This window comes from Leptinotarsa decemlineata, unplaced genomic scaffold, assembly GCF_025532065.1.
Source record: "Leptinotarsa decemlineata unplaced genomic scaffold, Ldec_3_MD MMD2_P_RNA_scaffold_5, whole genome shotgun sequence".
NCBI classification, from domain to species: Eukaryota; Metazoa; Arthropoda; class Insecta; order Coleoptera; family Chrysomelidae; genus Leptinotarsa; species Leptinotarsa decemlineata.
In genome coordinates this window covers 4,220,489-4,236,658 of record NW_027412532.1, presented here as the reverse complement: position 1 = coordinate 4,236,658, position 16,170 = coordinate 4,220,489, and the positions used below count along the sequence as shown (strand labels likewise).

At 37.1% G+C, this 16,170-nt stretch overlaps 1 protein-coding gene across 28 annotated transcripts in view; it reads left to right on the top strand.

Annotated features, from left to right (window-relative positions):
- LOC111513366 (basement membrane-specific heparan sulfate proteoglycan core protein) overlaps positions 1–15,075 on the top strand; it is a 471,092-nt gene extending 456,017 nt beyond the window's left edge. For all 28 annotated transcript variants that reach the window (XM_074169282.1, XM_074169281.1, XM_074169280.1 and 25 more), the window contains 5 exons: positions 2,184–2,431; positions 2,587–2,968; positions 5,112–5,309; positions 7,815–8,178; positions 14,189–15,075. In XM_074169282.1, the coding sequence (XP_074025383.1) occupies positions 2,184–2,431; positions 2,587–2,968; positions 5,112–5,309; positions 7,815–8,178; positions 14,189–14,237 (1,241 nt within the window). In that variant the 3' untranslated portion in view covers positions 14,238–15,075. The remainder of the gene's footprint in view (positions 1–2,183; positions 2,432–2,586; positions 2,969–5,111; positions 5,310–7,814; positions 8,179–14,188) is intronic.
- The last annotated feature ends 1,095 nt before the right edge of the window (positions 15,076–16,170 follow it).

Genomic DNA, 16,170 nt, shown 5'->3' with positions numbered 1-16,170 from the left:
TTATTTGTAAGAGTTCTCCGAAGAATAATCTAATATATTTCATCAGTTCGGACTTCCATTGTCTAAAATAATATAAATTGATTGGAAATTTCTAAATAATACTAAATAGATTAACCGAAAATAACAATTTTATTTGAACAAAAAAAAAACTGATATTACAAAAAATAACATAAAACCAAACAACCAAAAAAATGAAAAAAAAAATAGAAATTAAAAGATTTCAAACCAAGTTATGTCACGACGTTTCGATTGTTTCGGGTGATAACTGGACTTATTCCTTCGAGATCCGACTATTTATAGACCATTCGAGTGCTTTCACCTATCCCCTCTTCTCTTTCTCCGCTTCATTGGTTTTTAGCGGGAGTTGGTCGTTTTTGGGTTGATTAGAGGTTTCCATATGTTACGTATCTCTATGCTAGCTTGACTAAATGCGTTGTTGGACAACATATACGAGGCTTCTTTGAATTTTCTCCTGAACCAGTGTCCCTCTCTGTGGATAATTTCAACTTGAGCCCACTCGATATCATGTTGATGAGCCCAAACATGCTCTGCTATTTCAGATTTGCTGGTTTCTCCTCACTGTGTATGTTTCTTGTACTCAGCAATGCAAACTTTTGATAGCCTCTTAGTTTCACCGATGTATGATTCTCCGCACTCGCAGGGTATCCGGTAAATACAATTCTTGGAATTGCAGTCCCCATTTGGTGGCCTGGTTTCCGTGAGGCTGCTACGGATAGTGTTCTCAGATCTGAAGCAGGTCCTGATGTTATACTTGGACCCAATTCTTCGTATCCTTTCCGATAATTCTCTGATGTAGGGAAGTACAAGTACTGGTTGTGGAGGCTTCTTTTCCTTGTGGAGCTCTTGCTGTCTTCTAACTAAAGCCTGTTCTACCATCACTCTGGAGTAACCATTCCGTTGAAGGACGTTTTTGATGATGCCACGTGCCAAGGCACGGTCTAGTAGAGTCTTGATGATTCCTCTTTTAGTCGATTGATGGTGGTTGAATTTCTGGTTCAGATACTGTCCCGTGTCAGTGGGTTTTCGATATACAGATGTTTCCCATTCAGTGTCGGTTCTCTTCACCAATACGTCTAAGATAGGCCATTCGTTGTGGACTTCCTTTACCATTGTGAAAGTGATGGAAGGACTTACGTTGTTGATGTGCTTCAGGAAAGTGTCTAGTTCTGCATTCCCATCGTTCCATATCATGAAGGTGTCGGTCAGGTGAGGCTTTCCACGTCGAGCTAATGATCGGTCTGAGCGGAACATCCTTTTTGTGGGTTTTGGGTAGTCCATACAAGTGAGGGGGTTTACAGTGGTGCGGTGTTAGCGATGATCTTTTTCCGAAAACTAGACTTGATGTTTTTTTAAAGTCTGGTACAACTTCCTTTCAATTGATGCAGTAGGGTCTCTTATGATCTTCGTGTATTTTCCTTTCTGAAGCAATTCTTTGATCTTCTGTTCGTAGAGATCACTATCCATCACAACTGTAGCAGGTAAGATCTTGATGGTGTTGTCTCTACGTAGCCCGTTCAGTGCTCTTCGTTCTTCATTGCTGACATTAGAAGTTGAAACTGGTTCTCGATCTATCTGTTCTCTGATTTTCCATTTGAATTCTTCTGCTTCGATCTGATCCATAAGGGGACTGGTGGATTCTACTGCAGTTATTATTTCCAAAGTGGGCACAGATGTTGGTGCAATGGCAAAGTTTATACCTTTCCTCAACAAAGATTTCTCTATATCCGTGAGCTGGCGAGAACTCATGTTGATGACGTTGGTGGCTTCATAGTTGTCCTGTTCTCGTTCAGAAATTCCAAATCAATTTATATTATATTAGACAATGGAAGTCCGAACTGATGAAATACACCACAAAACATTGTCAACCACCTTCAAACAAATGATCTAATATGTTGTGATTGGGTATTCTTTTCATATAACCCATGAACTTCATATGTCGACTTCTTCATAGGTATATCCTTATAGAATAAATTCCAAATTTGCATTGTTTTGTGACAAGTCAACTAAGTTATAAGGTCTGACTTCTTTTTTCTGTCCTCACCTCAGTAACGAATGAAATTCTTGCATATGTTCACATATCTACAAAATTAATACCACTTACTTGAAATGTATGCTTGAAATTATGATTATCGATATCATTATCTTATGGTAACACTTTGTAGGAGCAACAGTCATAAGATCCGAAGACGATTTGCAACCTGGCCAATGGCACATTTTCACCGCCACCAGGTCCCTCAGCGACGGCAGCCTAACGGTGGATGGAAAAACTCCTGCGACAGGACGATTGGCACGAAACTACAAGAGTCTCAACCTGCAAACACCTCTTTACGTCGGAGGTTACGATAAGCATCGCATCAGAGTCAATGATGGCGTGAAAGTATATTCTGGATTCAATGGGTGCATATCTGACGTAAGTACCAAGAATATATATAATATATGTATATATATATATATATATATATATATATATATATATATATATATATATATATATATATATATATATATATATATATGTATATGAGTCAGCTTCACCTGTTGTATCATTAAAATTTCATCTTCCAGATCAACATATCTGGAGTCGACATCAACATCATCCAGAACGTAACAGATTCTTCAAACGTCGAGGACTGTAACGATTCCTCAGACGTCGACAATAACATATACCCGCCTGATAACGGAAACGACGAAAGAACTGCCAGACCCTTCGATAGTAGACAAATCAGTTGTTCCAACAACCCTTGCCTGAATGGCGGTCAATGTTACCCCATGTCGCCGACCGACTACCAATGCTCTTGTCCAGCTGCATTCAGCGGCAAAAACTGCGAGGTCGCCAAACACAAGTGCGACAGCCAACCTTGCCAGAATCAAGGAATTTGCCACGGAAATGGCTCACATTATAGATGTGACTGTCCATTAGGATTCTCCGGATACGATTGTGAACAAGGTAGGCTGTTAAATATGCTAATAAATAGTTGTAATTGATTGACCCAATCTGATGATGTATTTCTTGATGGAAATGTTAGGAATCGCACGTTAAAAGGTAAGATCTCGTTAGTCCTTAGTTCGCACAAGTTTCGACTTCTGAGGGTTGTCGTTCGTAGGGGTGCGACAGGGGTGTTTAATGGGAAACAGCTCTTAAACAGATTTTTGTTTAACAGATCTGATTAAGCTTGATTTCATTCTACGTATTCTTGATTATCTAAATGTCTTTTTTTCATTCGTTCCGAAAATATCTGAGTAATTATGGTATAATCACGAATCTTGTTGTTTTTCTCTTTATATTTTTTTTCTGATAGAATCGAAAATCAATTCAAAAACATTTTCAAGATACATTAATTTGTTGAAATTCATAATATCCTTCAGTATTTCGTCTTTACTTTTCAACTCCCTCTCAATCTAACAGTTAGTTTAATATTCGTTTTGGATGTGTTGTTTTTCCCGGGTGTTCATCCGTTGTGTACTATTCGATAGTCGACGTTTCGCCATCATCTCAGATGGCATTATCAAGACGAGTTACTGCTTCGCTTCGAGAGGTGGCGAAACGTCGACTATCGAATAGTACACAACGGATGAACACCCGGAAAAACAACACATCATATATATATATATATATATATATATATATATATATATATATATATATATATATATATATATATATGGTAAAATGAATTAACAGGGTCTCTCAGTCAAAAAATCAAAAATCAAACTCTGCTTTACTTTGCCAAGCTTTTGCTTCTAATGGGAAGCTTCTTCAGGGCAGTAAAAATGAGTGAAAAACAATAAATTGAAGATAGAATTGACATAAAAGTTAACATGTATACGATTTTTTTTGTGGGTTTTGTATATATATATATATATATATATATATATATATATATATATATATATATATATATATATATATATATATATATATATATATATATATATATATATATATATATATCGAATACATGTTAACTTTTATGTCAATTCTATCTTCAATTTATTGTTTTTCACTCATTTTTACTGCCCTGAAGAAGCTTCCCATTAGAAGCAAAAGCTTGGCAAAGTAAAGCAGAGTTTGATTTTTGATTTTTTGACTGAGAGACCCTGTTAATCCATTTTACCATACATTTCTCCAGTCGCTAACATTATCCAATTTATATATATATATATATATATATATATATATATATATATATATATATATATATATATATATATATATATATATATATATATATATATATATATATATATATATATATATATATTACGGTTTATATGTATTGAATGTATATTTACATGTTTGTTTGTTTACATATTTCTGAGTATAAGTTGACATGTTCGATACCATGTAGTTGGTCCATGAATGAATAAATTTCTTTCTTTCTTTCTTTCTTTCTGATGCGATTACCTTTACCCCTGTCGTGAACTTTAATTCACCTCAGGATAATGTTATTATCTACCGAGAATTTGGCTATATCTTAGTGACACTCTAGTACTAGCCCTGAGGTAACATGTTGCCTGTTCGAGGCTAATAGGGCTCATCTGCTATCAGTGCAGATTGTTATGTTTTTGCCAGAAATTCCTTTCCTGGTTATTTCTTTTGTGGCCAGCCAGTTCTGTTTCAACCACGCTGGTATTTTTTTCCATTCTCCACTTAATCCTTAGGCTTAATGACATGGAGTACACTCCACATCCTGTTCCTTCTTTGGCTTTTGAGCCGTCTGCATATATGCGTATTGAATTTGTAGCATCTGACTCTGTGTTCTGTTATATTTGTATTTTGTAGGGTTTATTGAACACAATGGCATCCCCGGTTGCCTGCAGCAGAGGTTGCGCAGTAAGCGCCTCTCGCCATAGGCTCAGCCTCAATTGACACATTCCTACTTTAAGGTTCACACCAGCCGTGCGCAATCGTAACATGACCATTAGCGCAACCTCTGTAACGTACAGGTCCAGAGAGGTCAGACCCGTGATTTATTCCATTGCCGCGGTTGGTGTTGTTCTCATGGCTTCTGTGATGTTTGAACGAGTCAATCGCAGAATTTGATTTGATTTTTTGCAAAGTACAGATATAACATGAATTGTTTTTTCAGGCACTGAATTACGCAGTGATGTTCACTTCGACGGCAATGGATTTTTGGAATTCAGTAAAGCATTGTTACCACATCAGGGAGAGGAACAAGAAATCATTGCCCTGGAATTGTCAACTAACCAGTCCAGCGGTCTCATTTTTTGGCAAGGACAACAACCAAACGAAGACGGACAGGGACGTGATTACATTGCTCTAGCAAGTGAGTACATTACTATTTGAAATCAATTGCATGATGATTTGGGCCATTTGTTAGTAGAAAACCGTCTGACAAGTCTATTTCTTTGAAATAACTGCAGTCTCACAGGCTCATTATATTTTTCCTTATATTTTCCATACATACATCCTAGTAATTTGAAAATCTCGTGATTTGTACCGGTCCATTGTCCTCTATTATTCTGGTCTGAGTGTCGGTGGTTTACTCATCTCCAATTCAAAGTCTACCATTCTCAAACTCTTTAGAATGATTACTTCTTTCCAATAATCAGAGCGAGTAAATAGAAAGCTGATCCCAAGTGACTGGGTCCATTTGTCTTTCTACTGAAACCTGCGCGAGTTCATTGTGGCTAATACCTTCTCAAACTGGATCAAATAAATCTTGTTTCTAATCGAAGCCAATTTATTCATTTGGTGAGAGACTGTGCCATACGACGAAAACCTGATCCTGTTGCAGCGAGGAAGCACATACTGCCCGAATTTCCTAGTGAAGAATAATACCGTCCACGTCCGTCTCCTTCATCGACTCAGTTTACTTGCAGGACCCACTCATGAAGAAATTAATTTCTCCACTGATCCACATTCTGCTTGAGTTGCTCAAGAATGTGGTAAACAGGCGGAAACATGAAATATCATGCTTCTGAGGAGGCGATAAATCGTTTCCTGTTCAAGAGTTGCAGGACTGAGAAGCTCCTGATCTCCATCTTATGTTACAGGGAGGGATATTTCTGTCGTTCAACAAACCTTCTCGGTAAACTCAGCTCAGAACCTGGAGAACTGAGTACCTCTTTTTCTCAATCCTTCGTTGCAGGAATGATATTTGGGGTCCATAAGTCGAATTCCATCTCCTCTGTTGATTAAAGTTCAGGGTTCTGATTGCTTATGGTCCATAAGCAGTCAAATGAGTTGCTAGAAAGAGGTCTATCACGACAGAGCCCAGCATCACTATGACAAGGCCTTTAACGGCGAAAAATCGCCCAGTATCTCAGTATCTAGTAACTATATTATCTGTATATCATTGTTGAAACCTGTTCGTCAACTGTCATTTTCTGTTACTTCAGGTACTCGAAAGTTGGACTGGAAGTGCCAAATCAATTAAAATGCAATGTAAAAGGCAGCACTGCCTTTCACACCCATGTTTACATTCAAATAATTGATAAAGATTACTGTGCGACCACCGGTTGTCTCTGTTCCTCTATTGCAGTGTCTGCAGATGAGGTTTCTGTTACAGGTCCCATTTTATTCAAGTGAACAGTGTCCACAAATATTCTGAGCCAATCATTGCTCTGTCAGAGCTGCTCTTTTCATAGTTTTTCCAAAAATGTTTTTCATTGTGTGATGCCAGATATATTTTCCCAGTACTCATGTTTCTATTGACCCATATCCTGGTTTTGTTTGGCAGCACTGGTTTTGGCAACTCTACAGCTCCTTTATGGAGTTGATGATTGTTTCTTGCACATTCATAAGCTTTTCCGTTTTCTCTTCCTGAGTGTTCAACTCTATAGAATCTATTTGTTCTCGTTAGCCAGTTTTTTAATTCTCGAGGCATATCTATAGAATGTCACTACTGAATTCGCCAATGCCCCGATTGCGAACTGTTAATAAAATCAAACACTTTAACTGAGACTTCAAGTATTATTCAAATGTATATCGCCTTGTTAGATCTCTCTGTACTGCACTGTCGCCAAACATCCCTACCAATAAGCTCGTGGATAGCCATTATATATGGATGGCAATCGAATGCGGTAGAAAATTCGCCGGAATTTCATCGAAGCCGGTAGCAGTATTCTCGAAGCAATGCCACGTGCTCGAGTTGAGCACGTCACAATTGATTTATAACGACCAGCGGCGGCCGGTGTTGTTTTTTTAGGGGATGATTCACAACAATGAGAATTTTTTACTGATAGTTTTTGTTGTGGCGTTAGATTTTTGTGTTTCGAATCAGGTGGATTGTGCTTTTCTTCTCCACTCTAATTCCTACCATTTTTTCTGTTTTCTTCATGTTTTCTTCATATTTTCAAAAATTCACACTGATTCTCCTACTGTTTGAGTTATTTTCCAACAGCTTCCATTATTCACATTCCTTCGCCTCCGAGATTCGTTCTCAATCTTGTTTCTTTCTTCCATTCCTGAGATAAAATGCATGAAAAATTTTGGATACATTTGACTAAAAATTCAAGGAGTTGTATTTCAGAAAAAAAATTCGAAATTTCACGTTGCCAGTATTTGCATGATTTTCATCAACTCTGACCATTCTTATACAAATATAATTTGTCTGATGAGGAAAATAAATTATTGTCAATAATTGCCTCTCTAACATCATATGCGGTCCTCATATCAACCATTGCATGGAAATATTCACTGTCATCATCCACTCTTCAGTATTTGTGATTTTTACCATGAATATTCCATCGAAAGAGTAATCCCTGGGAACATTTCACTCCATTCACCAATTTTTTATTTCAAATCTGATATCTGGACCTTTTTTCAGTCGAAAACGGTTATCTGGAATTCAGTTTCGACCTCGGCATGGGCCCCGCCATAATCCAGAACCACAAGATACGCGTCGACGACGGTGAGAGGCACACCGTCATCCTGAAACGGGACGGCAGAAAAGGATCCATCTACGTGGACAACACTTGGTTGGAGGAAGGTGAAGCGGAAGGATTTACTACCCTAATGAACTGCGACGGCAACATATACTTGGGAGGAACTCCCAACATTGCAAGGATGACGGGCAGCAGATTCAGCCGAGGATTCAGCGGATGCGTCCACAGTTTCGAATTGCAGGACGGCCAAAGATTAGATTTAGGAATCAAGTCAATAAACGGTTTGAATGTCAAACCTTGCTCGAGGTAAGAATTCAAAATTTTTGCATGTCAACAATATATATTCATGAAAACATTGATCCCTATCGAGAAAGTAGAAAGGCTAATGTTCGTGCCCTTGAGAGTGATACTTTGGACAGAATCACAAACTCAAAGATTCAAAAACAATATTTCAATGATATTGGTACAAACCAAAATTGTTAGTGACCAAACAATATGACTGATGAGGATCTCAGGGATACAGTATTGAAATGAACACTGAAGAAGTACTCCAATCTCATTTGATGATACAAGTACATATTTTTCAGAACTTTTATTGACTAGATATGCGCCGAATAGTGATTATGCCGAATAACCGGATACCGAATATATATTATTCGGTTAAATATTCACAGAATCGTATATTCGGCCGAATTATTTGGTTCAAATATTAATTTTAGGTTTGAATGTTGATATAAGTTAAAAAAATAAATGTGGTTTCGATTGACGATAAAATGTTATGAGAGTGGGGATGACTAGAATATACTAGTTGCTCTGGAGCTCGAGGTAAGACACCGGTGACTCATCAGTAGAATTTGCATGCGGTGAAAGAGAATACTTCCGTTGTCACAAACATATCAGTGACGGAGATGATTGGCTTTTGACACTACTTCAAAAGGCCCAGATTACTTCATTACATCAGCAATTCTCAGGTACTCACCTGAGGAAAGGCAAAGGACCGATGTTTCCCATCCCCAGCTACAGGAGTACATTTATCTTCGTCTTTTTTGTGGTCTCTTCAGTGAACAACTATTGATAGACAAGTTTAGCCCAGTATACTATTGTCAGGCAGTTAGATCAAGATTTATTTACCATTGATTGATTGATTCCTTGATTCCTATTCAAGAGACATTACTTTATCAACAGTCTGAACTATTATATTGATGACATGAAATGATTCATCCTGATCAAATCGAATTACCTACTCCAAGGGGTGAAATGAATTCGAAAAGTTTGTTTGAAGGATATATTTGAACTAACCAATGTTCAAAGCTGTGGGAATTTGTCGAAAAAAAATCTTCTGGCGTTGCTTCGTCGATCATATCTAGGGAGAATAAAGAATGTGCATGTCTTATAAAGAAAATAAGGTTGAAACACAAAGTTTCATATAGCATCCTCTACTCCTGCAAATAAAAAAGGAAGACAGAAGAGTTAATGTTTGCCTTCAATCACACCTATTACAAGAGAGATAGGAGATAGCTGTATGAGTCATTGATAATTCCCAATTTGACAGTTTACAATGTGAACATGTTATTTGTGGAAGGGTTTGTATGGTTTCAGTTGTTTTATACTACACAACTGATTATTTTCACAACTCATAAACTATAGGAACTTCATATTCCGCACTGAACTAAAGTTGAACACACCATCAGAAAATCGTTAGCATTTTTATTTTCTCTTCATACTTTTATACCCCAGAATACGCTTTCACATTTGATGTGGCTCCCATACAATAATATAAATGCAATCTTTCTTTTGATATTTCACGCTGCTCTTCCTCGAAGAATGCGATGGATTCCGTCCTCTCTCATCTTCGCCGACAGCGATACATTTGATGAGATTGTTGAACCCCCTCCCGTTAATATCATTCATCCCAAACCTTCCAGTTTTGCCCAAACGATACACACAATTAGAATGTATTGTATTTTTTATATAAACTGTGGACCTTTATATTTGTTGACGTACGTTTGACCTTTGAGCACAACCTGAAAAATAATTTTTTTGTGCTAGACAATAGGTACGTTACGTTGAGATGTTATATCGTATCATATCAAAAGTTTTATGGTTCCATTGTTATTTTTAATATATATATGAACGGGATGTGTATGTATCCCTTGTTGGATAATTCGAGACTGGAGGTCCTTCAGATACACTGGATGTTCATTTCGCTCCTCGCTTCAAATTTCAGCTCAAAACCGAACTGACTTTGAAACTGAAACTTGTACCAAATGCGTTTGATTTCTTGATCCCCCGTGTGTTTCTCTTTTTACGGTTTTGCCACCACCATCACTGCCATCTTATAAAGAAATTGGTGTTTGGAGTCTCAATTTCAAAACTGCAAGCATCACAAATCATTCTGATATGAATGAAACAATCAATTTGCAGCATTTGGCTCAATAACATAACATGACAAAAGCTACATTGCTTGAGACATGAAAATGTTCGATCTGTGAATATTTAGCTTCAAGCAGAAGAGTTGGTGGCCACAAACCATGACACTCATTAACTTTGAGCGGAAAACTAATGCTTTTAGCTTCCTTACCTCAGAAGAGCCTGAGGACTGCATCAGCCTAACATAAACTTATTTGAAATCACGATATCACAGGTTCTCATCTCACAATCATTGATGAATTATAGAATGAGTTGAATGAAATCAGTGGTGCTGAGCTGAGCTGTTGGACTCAACTGTCCTTGAGTCTAACCTTAATCAATAAGGTTCCTGGGGGATCCTATTAAACCCCCAAATACGGTGTTTTTGCAAGGCGAGATACCGAGGCTCATTTTTGCATTTTTATGCTTTCGTGGTTCAACTCAGCCTCGCAGGTGAACGAATAGTTTTCAGCTCTGTTTTCAGTTAGGTGCGCTTCTCTTTCAAATACCATTTTTAGCGTTACATGAAGAGAACAACAGTTCTCTAAAGTGGAAAAAATTCATTAAAGATGACTAGAAAGATCAGTGGAACGAATTACGGAGACGTTTTTTTTGTGATGACGTCAACGGTTGGCAAGGTTCTGGATCTTTTTGGACTGCTTGCATAAGAAATTATACTAATTCCAGAATCCAGAGAACTTGGTAGACTCGATAAAGGAAATTCTTTTTCGGGTATATACCATATTGAAAAATCACTGGTGCTTTTTATTTGTGTATTGAAATATTGTACCAGTTTTTTCAAACGAACCTATCAGGACTCTTCTTTGTTGCTGTCAATTTTATCCATGAATTGTTGCAATCTTTTTTACTGTTATAATCTAGCAACTGTCTCGAGTTTCAGGAATAACATTTACTTTTTCTTTTCAATTGGTGGCAAGATCAAGGCCGGCAATTTTGTCGACTCACAAATGAACATCCAGTGTACCATTTCGATAGATTATACGAGAGTTGATTGCTTCCGAAAATGAAAAGAGAGATATTATATTTTGTTCAATCTCTTCTAATTCTCATGTCCATTTATACTAATCGGTAAAGTTTACAGCCTCCTTAGCTGGATGATACGTAGTCTGGGGTTGTATTATTTGTGATAATCAGTATTGTATGTAAATAAGAATCGATAAGCTAATGTTATAAATATTTTATTACCTTTATAAAATAATAGAGACTGATGCTTTTTTACTTATGAATGCATAACCAATGGATGTCTTCGATGAAAGGTATGATACAGTTGCCAAAGTAAATGGGTATAGTTTTAGGAAAAGGAGTGTTTTGGCTTTCTACTCCATCTTTATACAAAAAAAATTGATTGCTATCTTCCTTTCTTTCGAAAATTCCTATATTTTTTTGGAGAAGTAGAAAGTCAAAACCTTTCTTTCCTATAAATGGGTGTGTTTCAGTTAATTTCAATCTATGCCATTTAATTTTTTTGAACGCATAGTAATGAACTGAAATGTTGATATTTTCTCAAAACTATAAAAATGTTCTTCACGACTCGCGTTGTTCCATTATGTGGTTTCCCCATCTATCCTAATTCATAAAAAAAATTGAAAAGTTAGTTTTAAGGTTCGTCTCTTTTCGTTACTTCAATCGTCCATTGAATATTTACTCGAAAGATTAATAGAATCCGAATTTATATCAATATCGATTACACTGTCAAGTTAGAATTCAAGACATTAACCATGATAGTAGCTACAAATTGGTCAAAGGTGAAAGTTAAATACGGGGGTGATCTGAAAACTTTCCGAGTTCAACATGAAAAGAAGCAGCATTCATGAATGAAAACTAGTGAATTTCGGGACAGGAAGGTGGACAGGTCACTAAGAGACATCTCCTTTATATCAGCAGGTGAAGGCCAACACTCGCCGAACACACATTCTCTTCAGCAACCTTGACGTGTCTCACGGCGACCTCCGTGAAGGTTTTGAAAGGTGCAGCGACATTACTGTCGTTCCGCGGCTCCTTCAACTTTCTTGGGATTCCCTCAGTGAAGGTGCTCAAGAAAAGGAGTTTTCCTGCAGGGGCAGCGGGTTCCTTGCTTTTATTCAAGGCGGAGCTCTTGACGTCCGCCGCAGGAAGTGCCCTTGCAGAGGAAGAGGGTACACTTATAGTTGCTGCCACTCCTGCTTCTATGGCTCTCTTTCTCCTTTTGGCCTCGGCGCTGCAAATTCGCTTACGCGTTGGCCTTTGTAATATATCACGAGGCTACCCAAGCTACCTGATAGCTAGCTAAACCCACGGGCAGTTGTGTAACAGTCATTTGATAAAGTTGGTGTGAGTATTTTTATAAAAACAGACAAAATTAAGTATAGAGCCGTCATTGAATACCCTAATCAAAAATGAGTTGCATTCTGTGTATGGATACCAGACACCATCATTTACCATAGTGAAATTTTGGACAGCTAAATTTGAACGTGGTCTTAAGAGCTCGGGACATGCTGAACGTATGGTTCGTTCAAAAACTACAATTGTTCGGCATTCACGTGTTCTTGTAGGTGGGTTCAGGTATGGTTAGTATTATTATCATTGTTAACATTTTATCATTGGTGACACAGGCCTTATCCCACGCACGGAGGTCGGAGGAACAGTCGTGAATGGAAAAGACAGAAAGGAAAACGTGTATACCGCTAAATGTATGTTCTGCTAAAGGTTTTGTGAAGTAAGAAGCATAAATATCTACCACCAAAATACAGCATCCTTCAAGATTTCCTCAAGATCGCTACTGAATAATAATTTCTGAATTGTCTCTTCCTCAAATATTCAACAATCGGCCCACATACGGTGAATACAGTCCTTATCGAACAACAACTACCGTCGAAAACATCTCCAAAGTTCACCAAATGGTGCTAGTCGATCGCCAAATTGAAGTGAGACAGATAGCAGAGGTTATATCACAGGTGTTTGTTACATATCAAATCAACAGTTAGATCAAAAACGTATTCTAATGAATCCTGTTGGTGCAGTTTAGTCGCCGATTAATTACTGTAGATGAAACTTCGATACATCATTTTACGCCTGAAATGAAAACACACAGTTCAAACAGTGGACTGTAAACAGGAAACCGGCTCCAGAATCAGCAAAAACTGTTTTTTCGGCTGTTACATTACCATTACATTAGCATACTACTTATCATTACTTGACAAGCTGAAAGCAGCAGAACTTGTGGAAGAGCATCCACATCTATATGAAAAAAATTCAATTTCACCAAGACAAAGCATCGTTTCACACTTCAGCGGTTGCCATAGCAAAAATCTACGGTTTGAACTACTCGTCCATTAACCTCACTCATCAGATCTTGCCTCAAGCGACCCCTATCGGGTCGTTCATCTGAAAATTACGATCAGAGTACAGAGATTTAAGTTAATAAAGAGGCCTATTCGTGAACAATTATTCTGCAGATGAAAACACCGACTGCTAAAAAAATGTCTTATAACTTTGTTAGTTCGGAAACTTTTCAGATCGCTTTCTGTATTTACATGCGTCCAATCAATGGATTTCACGGAATTCAAAAAAGTGATGAAACCATTTTTTGTGAGAAGTTACATATTTATTGTAGAATGATAAAATGAAGGTCAAGTGTTGAAATCACCTCGATCTCAATTTTATCGACATATTGATGTAGCTGGCAAGACTATGATCTATCAGCAATAAGAGTTACATTTCAAGTCCGAAGCTCTATAAATGATATTGTGCGAAATTCACAAGCCTTTCATAGTGGGGAGACTACAGTTTCTCAATGCCAAGAAAAAACATCTATCAGAAAACTGAATATTTGAGATTCCTTCATTCCTGAATCATTTGTATGAGTCTTTTTTCCACCCAAAATATTAATTTTTCTTTTCTTTTTCAGCTCGGAGTTTGATAACTCCATACCGATCAGAGGAGATCTTAATTATTAAAGAATGAAAACTAGTTCTGAATAAATGCAGTCACTGTCAGTCAATCTTGATATTGTATAAAATTTTCATCCATTAGTGTTCACTTAATTTGTGTTCATTTTTTTTCAAATCACAGGTGAAAGAACAGCGCATACTGTTGATGACACAAGTATGTTGCAATCCTGTGACTCAACATTGGCTGTATTTCATATTATCTGCTTCTTATGTTAATGTTATGAGCTTTAATCTGCCTGATGAAATACAGCTTGGTGTAATTTTGTATTACTTCCGAACTGCCATTTTTTTCTGGTCGTGTACTTTTTATACTATTTTTTGTATGTTTTCATATTGTATAATACTTGTTAAATTTCGTGCCATTTGTTAGTAGACTCAAAAAATGGTCCAAAATGTATTTATCCAATAGTTCTTGGTGCTAATATATTCTAAATAGGTTCTTTTTGCTTCCTCATGTTTTACGTTAAGTGGTTCACATTATTTTTTCTCTTCGGTACTTATGAATATCCATATTTCACAAAGAAAAAATGTATACAATGTGATTTTGAGAAACGAAACTGAAACGTATCAGCAATGGTGATTAACAATACATACATAGGTATAGATAGGCTATTAAACTATTTTATAATTGCTTACGTTCATCTAGAATTAACACCTACAAATATCACAATATTGTTCCAAAGATGTCTTCATTTCGAAATTTGTACTGAATACGGCATTTCTGGGTACTATTCATTCTGCAGTACTCAAAATATGATGAATGCCTCATGACTCTGATGTTGTTAATAATGTTATGTTGAAGTGCATTTTCAAAAACTCAAGACAATAAATATATGAATGTAAACTGATGTTTCAATTCTTCTCCCCCAAAATTCATCCGGGAAAGTACGGTACTGACAGAATTCAAATTCGTCTCATTCTTGTAAATCGTCATCAACGCACAGAGATCCATTTTTCTCTGATCCTCTTTTCACAGCTATAATGCATTCACTTCAGTTTCGTCATTGTTTTCAATGGTTTACTTCTCATATTCTCAACACTACCTGAATCCCGATTCAGATACAGATTCAAAGGGGTTAATTTACGTACAAAAGGAGGTTAATTCAGAGTATAAAACGATAAAGGAAAATGAGTCACAATAAAACATATACAGTGTCTCACTTCTCATGGAAACACCCCCGTATCTTCCGGAATATTCTAGGTAGAACGATGAAACTCTCTGGACAGATGGAAATGCTCAAATTGCACCTACCACCTGAATGACGTTGGACAAAGTGATATACACTGTCCGCCACTCGCGATGGAACACCCCATTTTTACGATAAAACTTATTAGGGGGCAAAATAGGCTCAAAATTCCTTCAGATTCGTGATCAGGACTACCAACTTACTACGACTACATTTTTTTCCTGAAAAAATTTCAGTCCTGAAAAATCCGAATTTGTCTCACTTCTTATGGAAACACCCCCGTATCTTCCGTAGTATTCGAGGTGGAACGATGACACTCTCAGGACTGATGGAAATTCTCGAAATACACCTACCACTTGAATGGGGTTGGCCAAAGTGATATACACTGTCCGCCACTCGCGATAGAACACCCCATTTTTAGGTAAAACATATTACGGCGCAAAATAGTTCGCTTCTATTACCTGAACCCCTTCATTCTATCTGGATAGTACTCTCCGCTATGAAAGATACAGATGCTGTGAGATGCTATCATCCATTTTGAGCCTATCTGAGGAAAATGTCACAGCAACACATTCTCAAGTAGGTAAAATAATCTAAATTCTACTTGTTTACCGAGTGCGATTTTTTTAATCAACGGTTATTTCGGTGTTGCATTGAGCATGAATGTTAATTTTGTTTCGGATGGTAAAATGTTTTCTCGATATTTTGATAAAGGACCCCGCACATTTCTTATGACAAATGGCTTGCTTTGA